The sequence below is a fragment of the Onychomys torridus genome, chromosome 1 (genome assembly GCF_903995425.1).
Source record: "Onychomys torridus chromosome 1, mOncTor1.1, whole genome shotgun sequence".
Taxonomy (NCBI): Eukaryota; Metazoa; Chordata; class Mammalia; order Rodentia; family Cricetidae; genus Onychomys; species Onychomys torridus.
This window is the reverse complement of record NC_050443.1, coordinates 167,146,401-167,161,032: the sequence shown is the minus strand read 5'-3', so window position 1 is coordinate 167,161,032 and position 14,632 is coordinate 167,146,401. Positions and strand designations below refer to the sequence as shown.

At 39.3% G+C, this 14,632-nt stretch overlaps 1 protein-coding gene across 1 annotated transcript in view; it reads right to left on the bottom strand.

Moving 5' to 3' along the window:
* The window catches only part of Sorcs3 (sortilin related VPS10 domain containing receptor 3), a 624,861-nt gene that overhangs the window by 284,219 nt on the left and 326,010 nt on the right, over positions 1–14,632 (bottom strand). Inside the window, 1 exon segment of the mRNA XM_036172085.1 lies at positions 9,274–9,432. Coding sequence (XP_036027978.1) covers positions 9,274–9,432 — 159 coding nt within the window.

Here is a 14,632-nt window from a genome sequence, read left to right as displayed (position 1 = left end):
AATGAGGTTGGACACACCACAGTCAGACCCAGAGAGAAAGCAGAGAGGAGGCTTGGCTCTGTGCCCTTGAATAAGATGGTGTGACCTTCGAGAGCCTTACAAATATCTGTAATCTAGAAATCATCACTTCCACCTTGCAGATACATAGGAGATCTTGGTGAAATCATGTAGATAAAAAGCCAGTGCTCAATAAAGAGAAGGTAACTTGGGATATAAATCTCCATTTCCAGCGAACATTCAGATGTCTGGCTGCTGGTAATGTAACACAGAACATGTAAGAGTTATGAGGAATGAGGCTCAGTACAATGGATGTGTCTCCACTCCTTGGCTGCAACAGTATTTGCTTCCATTATAGCTGTCAAATCAAATAAGCAAATACTGATTAAATTCTGGGATACAGCTGGAATATTTTTCCAAAACACTATCAGACTAAATCTCTTCCTTAGCATCTCTCTATAGTGGGTGCCTTCTAAATAATCAAGCCTACATTTGTGTCTGAGTTGTAAATAATATAGATTTAGCTTATATCCAACAAGAACACAGTTTTTCTTGGAAGAAAAAAACCCTTTCTATAGCTTCATAGTTCTGAAGGGATCACAGTGGAAAAGCAAAGCTAAAGGGGAGGCAGACTTCAGGCACTGTACCTTCTGAAGTCAGGAAACTTTTCTTCTACCACATAGTGCCTTTGGTGAGTGGATTTAAAGAACTATTTCAGCTGGTTTCACCTAAATCAACCCTATTCACACCTGAAGCTCTTTCTATGAGCACTGCCTTATATTTGGCATGAACAAACTCTATCTGAAGATCACCTTTCAGGCATTTTTAATTATAAAGGCAATCTAATGGAATCAAAGAAAATTTGGCAAATAACTCCATTACTAATAAACCCCATTTATATTTGGGAATATTTCTTTCCATTTTAATTTAATTTTTTATTACTTTTTTTTAATTCTTTGAGATACAGATATGTTTGCACTGAAATGTCGCCAACACACACATCACACACACACACACACACACACACACACACACACACACACGCACACACGCACAAACACACAGACTTCCCTCCAACTCTCTCCATATCCTCCTTGCAACCTCACAATATTTTTTTTTAAAACAGTCCACTAAGGTCAATTAGAGGTGTTCAGATGTGCATGAGCATGGGGTATTATAGGAAACTTACCAGTGGCCACACCCTTAAATCAGAGAAGGATGATTCCCTCCCTTCTTCCTCGGCAGCATCAACTACCAAATGCTCCTCGGTAAGTAGTGGGATGGGGGGAGCATCCCACCAATCTATGCTGGAATTGACTTCTAAATAGGTGAAGTCACTAGCCTCCATGCCTGACAACTAGAATTTAATTTCGAGAGATGAATCTGAACTAATCTTCATAGGAGAAGAGAACTGGAAGCCAGCCCTATTCTTACAGTTTTAAAGTCTGAAGTCCTCCTTCCCTTCTTTACTCCTGCCATCCCTCTCCCATCCCTTTCTGTTTTGTTCTGTCTTCCTTCCTCCCTTCTCTTTCCTTCCTTTTCCTTCTGTCTTATTTGTTGCATACTCATAATCAAAAAGTACTTTTTTACCATGTACTATTACATACTTATGTATTTGATATAATATAACATACATACATATATATGCATATACATTAGGCATAAGTGTATATCCACAATACCACATGGCTACTGTCATTCAGTTAGTAGTTGTATATTAGGCCATCAAGTGCATTCACTATAATTTAAAGTTTCTTCGTGTGGAGCATTCACTGTGTTTCTACCCATTTTGTCAATTATAAATAGTTTTGATAAGTGTTGTTAACCCTAAAACTTCATGGCATTGTTTCATTGTATCAAATTATGAATATGTGTTTGCCTCAGGGTAGGTTTACCAAGATAATTTCCAGGAAGCATAGTAATTTGCATGCCAATAGATGTTATTTCAGGGTAAGAGTATCACCACAACTGTGCCAGCACTGGTGCACAATGTATCTTTAAAAATGAAGCTTATTCATTTCAAATGGACATTTTTGGACATTTCCTTAAGAATTCTCTATATTTGCTAGGCCAGCTCAATATCAATAAATGTAGTCTAATTCTCAATATTTGTTGATATAAAATATTTCTCCTTAAAGCATTTCTTCTTCTCTATCACTTCCCTTCCTTGCATCTTTCTAAACTTTCTTTTGAGGAATGTGTCTTTCATCTGTTCCATCATAAATGTAACCAGATGAAAGCCATCTGTGTGATACATTAGAAACTGATCTGATAGTGGCCCCTGCAGAGGGCATAAGACAGTGAGGAAAAAAGGCACACGTGGAGTTGTGAGATTTCAATGGTGTTTCTTGAACAGGGATCTGGACTCATGGGTATACTGCTTATTTGGTAGGCTCAACATACATTTCTCTGCCTGTAAATGATTATTCACTTGAAAACCTTCCATTAATAATCTTCCTTTTAAAAGCCAGGTACTGTCATACCAGAGTGAGTGGTTCAAATGTAGGCAGAAAGAAGAGGGTGAATAAGAGATATTGCTTGGCAGGAGGACAAAGTTAAAGACAGAGAAGGATGAGCAGAATCCATGATTCCAACTGGAAAGCTAGAAATCTAGGGTGAGGGTTTAGGTAACAAGGTTGAGTTAGGGTAACAACATGTGCACAAATACATACAGACAGGGACTTTCTATGAGGAAGCAGGCAGAAGAATACACAGAAGGCTAAAGAGTTGCACTTCCTGGTGTACCTGTAGTTCTAGTCACCTCTCAAGATTATAAATCCACTATGATTAAGTTTCTACCTTGGGAGAAAGGCATTATTACCTATCTGAGTACTTCGTAGCAATCTCCTCTGAGTTGAAACATTACTTTCTGGTGGGAAGCTTCAGAAAACTCAGGAAGTAAACAACTCCTAAATCTAAGGAAGTTCCTGAAACTGACTAGATGAATAGGGCACCTTAATCCCAAAGTTATATAAGCAGTAAAGACTGCTGAGGGGATTCAGACCCGACCTGTTGCCTAGAAGAGACTCTGACCTATTGAACTGTATGTAAGTCATGCAGCAAATGAAGGGTTAAAGATTCTGTGAGTTAACACCTATGTTAGGGTGGGCTTTTCAGTGATACAGTTGCCTCAAGGTTGTCCATGTTGTAACAAACCCCTCACCCATACTTATGCAAGTAACCACAGTGAGTTCATTGATTCGCCAAGTAAACTGTGGCAGTATTGTGACTTTGATCTGTCATTGGTTCTTTTTCTGCAATAAGTAGCCACTTGTTCATATCTCCACAGGAATAGTGGCACACAATGCTGAGTTATTTGTTGTCTTTCATTATTTTATCAAACACTTTTTCCTTAAGAAATAGGACAGGTTTACATTTAGTACCCACTTATGAGTAAGTACATACCATGTTTGTCCTTCTGAGTCTGCGTGACCTCACTCAGGATGATATTTTCTAGTTCCATCCATTTGCCTGCAAATTTCATGGACTAGGCCCTCTGCATAAGCGAGACAGTTGTGTTGCTTGATCTGCTTAAGGAGCCTCCTGGCACTAGGATCATGATCCATCTCTGGTGCATGAGCTGGCTTTTTGGAGCCCACTGCCTATGGTGGGACACCTTGCACAGCCTTGATGCAGGAGGAGAGGCTTGGACCTGCCTCTACTGAATGTACCAGGCTCTGCTAACTCTGTATGGGAGGCCATTATTTGTTGGAAGAAGGAATGTGGGGTGGGTTTTGGGGGGGCTGGAGGAGGGAAGAGAGGGGGATCTGTGGTTGGTATGTAACACGAATAAAAAATTTCTTAATTAAAAAAAAAAGAAAGAAACAGGACAGATTCCTTAAATGGTGTGCTGGTTATGTTATATTGTCAACTTGACTTAGCCTAGACACACCTGGGAAGAGGAAACCTCAGTTTTCTTCCATTGGCTTGGTCTATTGAATATCAGTGAGATATTGTCTTAATTGCTAATTGATGTAAGAAGGACAACCCCACTGTGGGCAGGGTCATTTCCAAGCAGGTGGGCCTGGCCTTTATAAGGAAGGTAACTGAGCAAGCCAGAGGCAACAAGCCAGAAAGCAACATTCTGCTGTTTATGTCTCAAGTTCCTGTCTTGGGTTTCTGTCTTGGGTTTCCTCTATGATTCACTACACGAGTAAGATGAAATTAGCCCTCTGCTTCTCAAGCTCTTTCGGCCATGTGCTCCTCACAGCGACAGAAAAGCAAGTGCGAAGACATGTAAACCTGTAGGAAGAGGAGTTGGCTAGTAAATCTGGGAGTTGATATAAAATGACAGGCCCCAGGCCACTGGACCTGTAATTGTAGTGAAGGCTGTTCTGAGTTAATTACGTTCTTATGAGCATTAACAACCAGAGGTTGTTACTAAATGAGGGTCCTTCCTGTACTACCATACAGAATAGATTACATTAAACCAGTTTAACCAGTCAGAATTCAGCTCAGGTAGATTGATGAAAACCTTTGACTCCCACAGGGTATCTTGAACTGTGTCTTTCCCTCACGAGGTGACTGTCCCACAACCCCCCCCCCCACTGCACTGATGAAAATGCTGTACAAACAGTGGCACCTGTTACAGGTGACTAGAGCAATGGGTATTTCCTTCCTCTTAAATGAAAAATGAGATGAGAATAGGAAAAAACCTAATGAAAATGCCAAGTTTTTCCTTTAAATAAAAAATGTCTCCTGGTCTATTTCTATTCCATGGATGACAAGCTTCAAAACCACGGCCATCCCCAGTTAATCCTCAACAGCTTTATCCCTACCAGATGCAAAGACACAAAAAGCCTGTTCCTGCCAATGGCTACTGAGGAAGTTATCATCACCTGCTAATCCCGAAGGATCTGAATACAATTACATTTTAATCTGAGGGTTTAGAGCGAGAATATAAATGAAAGGCACAGCTTCATTTGTATCCAGCATTCCAGCAGCACAACATTCCATTTCATTTTGAATTTTTAGGCACTGCACAACACAGCTATCATCTAATTCGCCAGGACCTGCTCCTGACCTGGCATAGCAACCACAGGTATCGTCCAATTGGCACAGCCTGCACAGGACATGCAACTGCTCTGCACCTGAACTTATATTTCATAGCGTCATTGTGCCGAAAGCTGCATCAGCCTTTCAAACAGCAGCGCCTCAATCCCTCAATCCATCAGCTACTATTCGGCTGATAAGAGGAGATTCAGAAAACCTGTCATTCACTACAAAGAAATACTAGCTCTGAAAGTGATAGATATGCTAATTGCCTTGATTTAATCAATAGACTAGATGTATACATATTGAGATTCATACTGTACTGTAGTTATTAGTGGATTATTGATCAATTAAAATTAAAATCAGGGTGTTTGGATATAACTCAGTTGGTAGATGCTGGTCATGCATACTTGAAAGCCTTGTATTGACCCCAGTAACATTAATTAATTAATATGATTTATCTCAGAAAGTATCATATTAGCAGGGACTAGGGGTGTGCCTCAGTGGGTAAAGTGCTTCTTGTGTCTGGATGATGATCTGAGTGCAGTACTCAGCTTCAAGTAAAAGCTCAGTGTGGCTAACATGAAAGCTGGCTCTGGCCACAGGTCATTTGTAAACTTAGCTATGGGTAGGTGGGGGTGTAGAAACAGGAGGAGCCTCAGAGTTCATTGACCAGTCAGTCTAGCAGAAATGGTGTACTCCAGGTTCAGGGAAGAGATCTTGTCTTAAAAATAAAGTGAAGAGCAACTGACGAGGCAATCTCTCTGGTCTTGGTGTACACACACACACACACACACACACACACACACACACACACACACACACACACACACACACACACACTACAGAGAGAGACAGAGACAGACAGAGACAGAGACAGACAGAGGTCAAAACAGAGTGATCCTTAGCTTCAAGCCAGCTCCTAAATACTATAGCAGTTCATTTTTGTTACCTTGGTTAGTGTTTAAGAAAGAGCTTTTCACATTGAAATGGTCAGCAATTCTAGATGAGTATAGTCCCAAAGTGCCTGAAAACAATAGAATCTGAAATCTCTTTGGATTCTTCATATCTGAACTCCAAAGCAAGTTGCATTTGTTAATTTCATCTTGCTACAAAGATAAGCAGTCACAGAGGCTTTGGTATCCTGATCCTCATGTAGAAAAATGACTATTTTTAACTCTCCCCCACAATGAGTGAGCCCCCATGCGAGAGAGTTATGCATCTGTGAATACAAAGCATGTACCCACTTTTTACGGAACTACACTGAGCCCCTTGTCAACCTAAGGTATATTTAGACACTCAGTTTTCTATGAAATGAGGACAGCAGCAACTTCTACAAGCCCCCTGTCTTCAAAACTCATCATTAAACTCTTTAAAAAATTCCATTTTAGTAAGATTACTGGATCTTCCAGCTAATTACAAAAGGACACAATATAAACTGTTTTCACTATAAATGGGGAAATAGGCTGGTAGAAAGGGAAGCCTATCCCTTACAGGACAACACAACAACCCATGAAAAGGAAGCCTTCTTGCAAGAGGAGAGGGGAGTAGCTTTGCTCCTATCATTTCCATTTGGACAACTACAAATTGCTACTTCCTTTGATTCTTCAGCCTCAAAGCTTGTTATCAAATGCCGGCAAAGATTCCTATTGCAAGAATGAATCCTGAGTGTTTCCTAAGTACTGAGGCCTTTTATTTCCAAATGCAAGATGGTAAGAGAGTCTGTAGGGAGGCCACAGCAGGAGCTGGCAAAAGAATTAGGAAGAAGTGGAAAGCCCAGCATGTAAGATGGGAAGGAGTTGGTCAAAAGCCCCAGCCATGCTCCTCTGGAAGCAGAAAGGATTTTGAAGGAAGAGGTGAAGCCCTCATGATTTTTCCATCAGTGCCTTTTTCCCAAATTAGATCCACTGGCAGGTCTTCTGCAGCTTTGGAGTATCAGTTTGAAAAGTAAAGCAATTGGATATCATCCCTTTAAAAATATCATTCAATTAGATCTTTTGTAATACATACAACGTAAGGAGATAGCCTTACTGATTCTAAAGAAATTGCTGGTGCATTTCATCAAAGGCGCAATAATGGAAACATCGATTCACTCCTCACCACAAACATCTCCCTTTGATGCTGCAGTTACCTTAATGCCAGCACTTTTCATTCTCTCTAGAAGAAAACAGCTGCCTCCATGCATGCACATCAGAGAGAGAGCTCTAGTCTGAAATAACACATTTGTATATCAATCCCAGCTACACTGGTATCTTTATTTGCTACTGCATAGCATCACTCTTCTAGACTCTATACCACTAAATTGCTGCCCAAAATAAAGAAAAAAATTGCCCTGCATTCTGAATAGCCAAGGAGAGGAGTTTTATGCCACCCCAGCAAATATTGTCAGGGGCTTCATGTCCCCCTTCATGCCATTTATTCAAAGGAAGAATGGCCATGTACGTGTTAGAAGCCATAGGTCTGAAGAATAGTCAGCCACTTTTAGCAGAACATGTCAACAAGAAAAAGTACCTAAGGAATAATATATCTGGAAATGTGCAGTGTGATTAGGAAAATCCATCAACACCCACTGCCATGTTACAAATATTTATTCTAAGTGAAAAAAAAAAAAAAACAGTCATCAAGTCTGAGAAGATCCTGAAGGTATTGCATCCACAAGCATATTCCACAAGCAATGCCCCTGAAATTCCTGGTGCTGTAGAAATGGAGGAAAAGGACACTTGGGACAACACAAGACATATTGCATTTGCTTTATCGACCTCTTGGTATGAGAAGTCTGTTGCCTCTAGCCTAGCTTGCCTCTGTTAAAATATACTTTTAAGTGCTTTGGGCTTCATCTGAATGAATTACCATCCAACCATTTAACAACATTCAAGTAATTTATTTTTCTTTCAATATAGCTTCAAATTTTCTGGCTACACTAAGCATCTAAACTCACGGACTGTCTGACATTTGGCTAAGTCTTTCATACAACATCCACTTCATGCCATGAAAGAAACATATTTGCAATGGCTTTTGCTCTGCAAATGTCATGTGGCCATCCTTAGGGAATTGCATTACGCACCTGGTACCCACCATAAGTTGCTAAGGAGAGATATAAAGGTTATGTTGAAATTATTGTTTAAAGGTGCTGACATCACACATACATTCACAATCACATATTTAAAATAGATACTGAAGAGCAACTGTTTTAGGTCCTTAGAGAACAGAGAGAATAAACTATTTCAGCAGGGCTATTCTGTGACTATCTCTAAGCAAGATAGTTCTTACAAGTATCTTTTCCCTTTGACTGACTTATCCCATAATATTATTGTATAATAGCTGGCATATGTACTAATGTTCTGGGGGGTGACAGGAAATATAATGAAGAATAATCTAGTCTCTATTATGAAATACACATTGAACAAACATAATAGGTTCCTTTCTGCAGCATTTAAACATTCATTCAACTACAGATCCACCTAGCAGATATTCAGCAATAAGGCAAAATAGTAGATCCAACATGATGGATTAGGAAAGAGAAATTACTAATGCTTATGTTGCATCTAAATTAGAGATACCAGATGAGAGCTAGCGATATGGGTAAAGATCAAGAATTCTTTTTAAGATATGATGAAATTTCTGAAGTATTTAGGAGAAATTTTCAAGTATGCAGCAGAACACATGGACTTTAGAATTTAAAGAGAAGGTCTCTGGGGGTCACAAACACTTCTAACTTATTTTCAGAAAATAACAGAGACTTTTTTGAAGCTTCCCTTACATTCCTACAAAGCAAAGGTATACTAAAATTTCACCAAATCAGGACAGCAGAGTATGATGGAGTGCACCCTGCTACAGAACCTGACAATGGCCATTCAACCTCCAGCTCCCTCAGCTACAAGATGGAAGAGTATGGACAAGAATGTTAGCTTTCTGCACGTTTGTTTACACTTGTCACCATCTAACCACAAGAATGACTTCGCTCATACCGACCTCACAGGGGGTTAGAAAAGAAAGTACAATGATTAAATGTTAGAGAAAGTCATTATAAGACTATGAAATGAAAAATAAATATTGCCAATACAGTATATATACATATGTATGAACACAGACACACACCTGCCCCTATATATATTTTGATACTGAAGGGTAAGAAAGTAAAGTTCATTGCTGAAGACAAAAACCAACATGATTGAAATAATGAAATGTTACCAATTCTCTCCAAAATCTGAGCTGAGCAAACAAGTGCTTTTCACAAAGAAGGAACTGGGGGACAACTTATAAACATAAGCAGTGCTTGTTCACCTTTTGATCCAAGCTGTAGGCCAGCACCCAGTCCTCCTGCTTGGGATGGAAGAGCAGACTCTGGATGTAGAATGTGAGCCGATACTTCTGGTAAGTTGCCCCTTCATCTGAGCTGATTAATATACTGCTCTCCATTTCAGGATCACTAAGAAGCATGATCTAATGAAAACATAGAGGAGAAAATAAAGATAGAATTAGTAGGGTGGGATGAACATAAATAATACACACTGCTCTATTTTCCCCAGATTTACTGAGCTGAAAAAAGTGTGAGAGTCTAGTTGTACATACAAAAGGAGGTTTCATTTCATACTATTACTATCTTGGAAGTGATGAATGCATAAGATGGTCCTCCATCCTCAATTTTAACTCACTTTCAATGTGTTTCTTTAGACATGGGAAAGACACTCCCCTCCTAAGATCTTACATTTTGTTCTGCTCATTCTGAACTATGATTTAAAAAGTGTGTCAATGATACCATTGTTAGAGAAATTTCCCAAAGCACAAAGCCACAGAGGTCCTTTGGAAAATATTACTGCACTAGAGTTGACACCCAAACCAAGTAGACAGAAACGAGATGATCCAAAGGCTTTGGCATCATCAGAAAGGGCAAGTTTGCATCTCAACAGTTTTATATGTAATGTGGCATGGGAAAGCACTTAAAACTATGGACGTCTTGGTTTTTTCAATATTAACTTGAGTCGATGCTACCCAAAGTGTCTTTAAACTCATGGTATATGTTAGGCTCCTTTTTGGTTTGTTTTTGTTTTTTGCTTTCTATTTTAACTTTTTATTGATTCTTGTGGATTTCACACCATGCATCTTGATCCCACTCAGCTCCCTGCCCCTTCACATCCACCCTCTGCCCTTGTAAACCCTCCCTCCTCCATGTTAAAATAACATTTAAAAGAAAAAGAAAAAAGAAAAGAAAAATCTCATCATGGAAGGTATAGTGTGACATAGTAAGTCACACAATATACCCTACAGGTCATATATAGTACTTGCAAGTGATTATTACAATGAATCGTTGGTCTGGTTCAAGGCCTCTGGTTTTTGCCATACTATCCATACTAGGACCTCACTTGAACTCTTCTTGGATATCCTGTTGTTGTCCTGTGTCCTGGAGATCCTGCAACTTTGGGTTTGCTGGACTGGCCTCTTCATGTGCTCCAGCAGCTCAGAGATCTGCTGGATGTTGGGAAGAGCAAACTTGTAGCCCTGGTTCTGGGTCTGGGTGGTTGCTTGGTTGGTGAGTGTACCAGCTCTTCCTTATCCTCAATACCAGGGTAAACTCTCTAGCACTGTTCTAGCTAACTCAACTTACGCAAAGATGGCTCAGCCTTTAAAAACTAGGCTCACAACCAGAAATATGACAAAGCATTGCAAGGACTACATGTAGCATTCTGTCCAGTGTAGTTCATCTCCTGCACATAGTGCTTGAATGGCATTTACTCCACTAAGAAACGATTGCCTTTCTAATGCCTAAGCCCACTGGACAGACAGTGACACTCTTTAACATTGGTAACTTTCTCTATCCTTCCTCAAGCAATCTCTTTTTGGAACACCACGCTCACCTGCTTTTCCTTCTTATCTTTTGGACATTGGACTTTGCTTGACTCATCAGCCTTTCATCTGACTCTCTCTCTTACTCACTGACTGCTTTCACTCTCTGTGTCTTTCCTTTTGTTTTCAGGACCCATCTTTTTAGGACACTCGTGCATTAAGTTTCCAAATGATCATCATTCATCCCCGACTTGATTTCACTTTCCGGACTGTAAACTCTGCTATCCACAGTTTTCTGCTTTAATATTCCAGAAATACCTAGAATATAAAACACCCCATAGTGGTACCTGGGGCCCCGACACTCTCAGCTTAGTCAGTATTTCCACAGCCATCCATAAGAAGCAGTGTGCCAACACTGATCCTTGGCTTCATTTTCTCATTCACCTTCTAAATTCAGTCTTGTCTTTTGCTGGGGGCATATGTGCATGCATGTGTGTGTGCTTGCGTGCATGCATGTGCGTGTGTGTGTGTGTGTGTGTGTGTGTGTGTGATGTATACTTGGAGGGTATGCCCAGTCACTTGTATACAGAGGACAGACATTTAGTGTCCCTTATATTGTTTTCCACCCTATGTCTTGAAACAATGTTGCTCATTAAAATCTCACTATTTTGGATAGACTAACTGGCCAGTGAACTTCCAGAATCCTCCTGTGTCCCCTTTCCCAACACTGCAGTTATCAGGCATGTGCGGTCAGGCCAGGCTTTTACATGGTCTTCTTACTAGTGAGACATACCTCTTACCCTGCCTTGTGGATTGACTTCCTGTTGAATCCCAACATCAAATCTATTTTCTCTCTGATTATTGTGATTATTATTAGTAAGAAAAATGACTCAGCCAAAAACTTCTAAGAGTTGTTATTGTTTACAAAAAGACTGAATGAGCAAGTCTATCTATTCCCTGCAAAAAGTCTAACAATTTGGGGGGTACTGCCAACCAATTTTCAGGCTAATGTTACCAAGTGGTATAAACCATGTGGACTGAAATACAAAATAAACTGAAAACAAACAGACAAAAACAACCCTTGTCTATATTTTGTAAAATAAAACTATTAACTAGCATGATATTTTTTATTTTATTTTCTTTCTTTGTTTATTTATTATATTTGTGTTTTAATTTTATACATCAGCCACGGTTTGGGACCTTTTAACTGCTGAGATTCACAATTCTTTTTCTCTTGTGCCTTCCCAGCTTCCAAAATAAGCTTGTTTTTTCTCAAACATTTGTTTTGACACAATTGCAGTAAGTCAGCCTTAGTTATCACAAGTTTGTTTTTTTTTAATGAATAGAGTTTAATAACTTTTTCATTGGTGTCTGAAAATCCAGGGCAAAGCTCTTGTATGGACTAGTAGTCACACAACAGTCTCTTCCTCCTGGAACTCTAAAGAGAGAAGGGACCCTGGCAAAGGCACTGAGCTGTCTTAAGAAGACATTAGAGGAGATATCTGCAGTGCTTGCAGAGTTGGAGAGCATAGATAACTGAGTAATAATGATGACTTCGTAACTAGCCTCATCATATCATAGTATATCTAACCAATGGGCTGTCCATGAAGTATGCAAGGAAATTATTTTCCTTGGTTCAGAAAAATTAAACTGCTTATTTTATGCAGGAATAAAAAGCTCCATGCCTATGATTTTAATTAGAAGATAAGGCCACCATCCTGAATGGACTTTATTTTATACCCCATGAGTTACAATATTCTGTATAAAGTTTGCCATCACATACCTTGTATAATAAATTTTCTTCCTCTCTTTGTCTCTTTCTGTGTATGTTCATGCTTGCACACATACCCATACTATATACACACAGAAGTGTACACACCAACACTAACACATGCACAGATCCTGAATACACATATGTGTATACATATAGAAATGAATTTAGGAGGTATAGCTCAGTGGTAGAGTATCTAGCTATAAAAATTAATGTAAAATGTGTATTGACAATGTGTGGTGGTTATATGGAGCTTCTGTTTGCAAGAGCACATTTTTATTGCAACCTTCCTCTGACATTCTCTTCAGAAAACCTTTTATATACTTGGATATCAGTAGCTATGTCTCTTTCATAGCTCGATCCTGTTTTCTGAGAATAAAAGGAAGGGGAAATACAAACCTACATTTTTAACTGGTGCTAGGAATTTCACCTGATATTTTATCCAAACCCCATATAAATCCCATGGTGTCAGTATGGTTATTTGTCTTTTACACATAAAGAAACTAAGGTTCAGAAGGAAAGAAATTTCTTCATTACTCCCTGATCTATTGTAATCCTGCCAGCTACACAGAACAAACACACAGCATCATCAGTGATTTCTTAAAACATGTCTAAGAAATTCACTGATGAAATAAACACAGCTTTAAGAAACTCATTACTTCTAGAATTCACTTTCTACCTCTGACCTGGAGGGCAAGAACTCAATTAAAAAGAGTCAAGAAAAAAGTGCAATATTATATGTTGGAGCTGAAAAAAAATGAGAACATAATATTAACATAAGACAGAAAATGCTGTATCCCAAATTAAGCCTCATGATAAACTGTGCCTTATACATTATTATGCCAAATATATAGAGAAAATAATTTTATGCCACACAAGTTTTATTGTTAAGTAAGGATTTCCATCCATAGTTCTATGGGGTCAAAGCATTAAGTGACATAATGAAGGAGGTACAAGAAGTGGAAATGGTCCTGATAAACTGAAAGTGTGCATCATTCCTCAGAGGAATTTGTAACAGCATCCTAATTAAATAATCTGTAGACTAGGCATTTACGGACCAGCCATGAGACTCTTGGGAAAGGTAAGAGAGATTGTCTCTGCAGAAGCAAAGGAGCTTCTTTGCCCTTTGATGTGTAATTGTGAGGGTGCAGGTGTACAAGCTGTGGTGAGGGATGTTGAGATGTTTGTGCACTCTGTGTTTGCATGATTTTGATGATGTGATAGGGACAGGGGTCTCAGTGGAGAGCGTTGTTGTGTCTTGCATTGCTTTTGCTTCCTTCTGCTTTAAGTTGTTATCCATCTTGTTCCTACATAAAATCTGCACTGGGGAGCTGGGCATAGTGGTTCATTCCTATAATCCACCACTTAGACTATAGAGGCTGGAGGATCAGGAGTTCAAGGTCATTCTCAATTACAGAGTGATTGAGGCCAGCCTGGGCCACATGAAACCCTGTCTAAAAACAAAAACAAAAGCATATGTACAATGGATGTTGGAGAATGGGCAGAGGTAGGTTGGTGAATTATTGATGGGATAGATTCTAAGTGCAGATGTCTTGAATGCAAATGTTTGGTTTGTTACCACACATGAAAACATGAGGAAGCTACTCAATTTTTCCATCTTTCTCATCTCCAGGAGGATGAGATATTAATAATCAGAGTGTTAATTGCAGGATTAAATGAGATAAGCATAAAGGAGCCTAGCATGCTGCAAGGCATATAGCCACTAAATACACAGCATCTTTATATTTAAATAAACTGTGTAAACTGTGATAACTGTACCACTAAGACCAGAAGGCAGAAAGAGGAGACTAGATGTGATTGAAGTAATCCGAGGCAACAGCTCTGTGCCAATACAAGTAAAGGGGGAAGAGGGAGAGGAACAGGGGTGTTGCCTTCCAATGTGTAAAAGTTCTAGTGCTATAAGACAGAAAATTCTAGAGATCTGCAGAGCATTACTGTGTATATATTAACTGCAGTGCTGTATGGGTGATAGTCAGACTTTTGTTAGGAAGGTAAAGCTCTCTTTATCTCTGGTGTGTGTGTGTGTGTGTGTGTGTGTGTGTGTGTGTGTGTGTGATAACTAAAAAA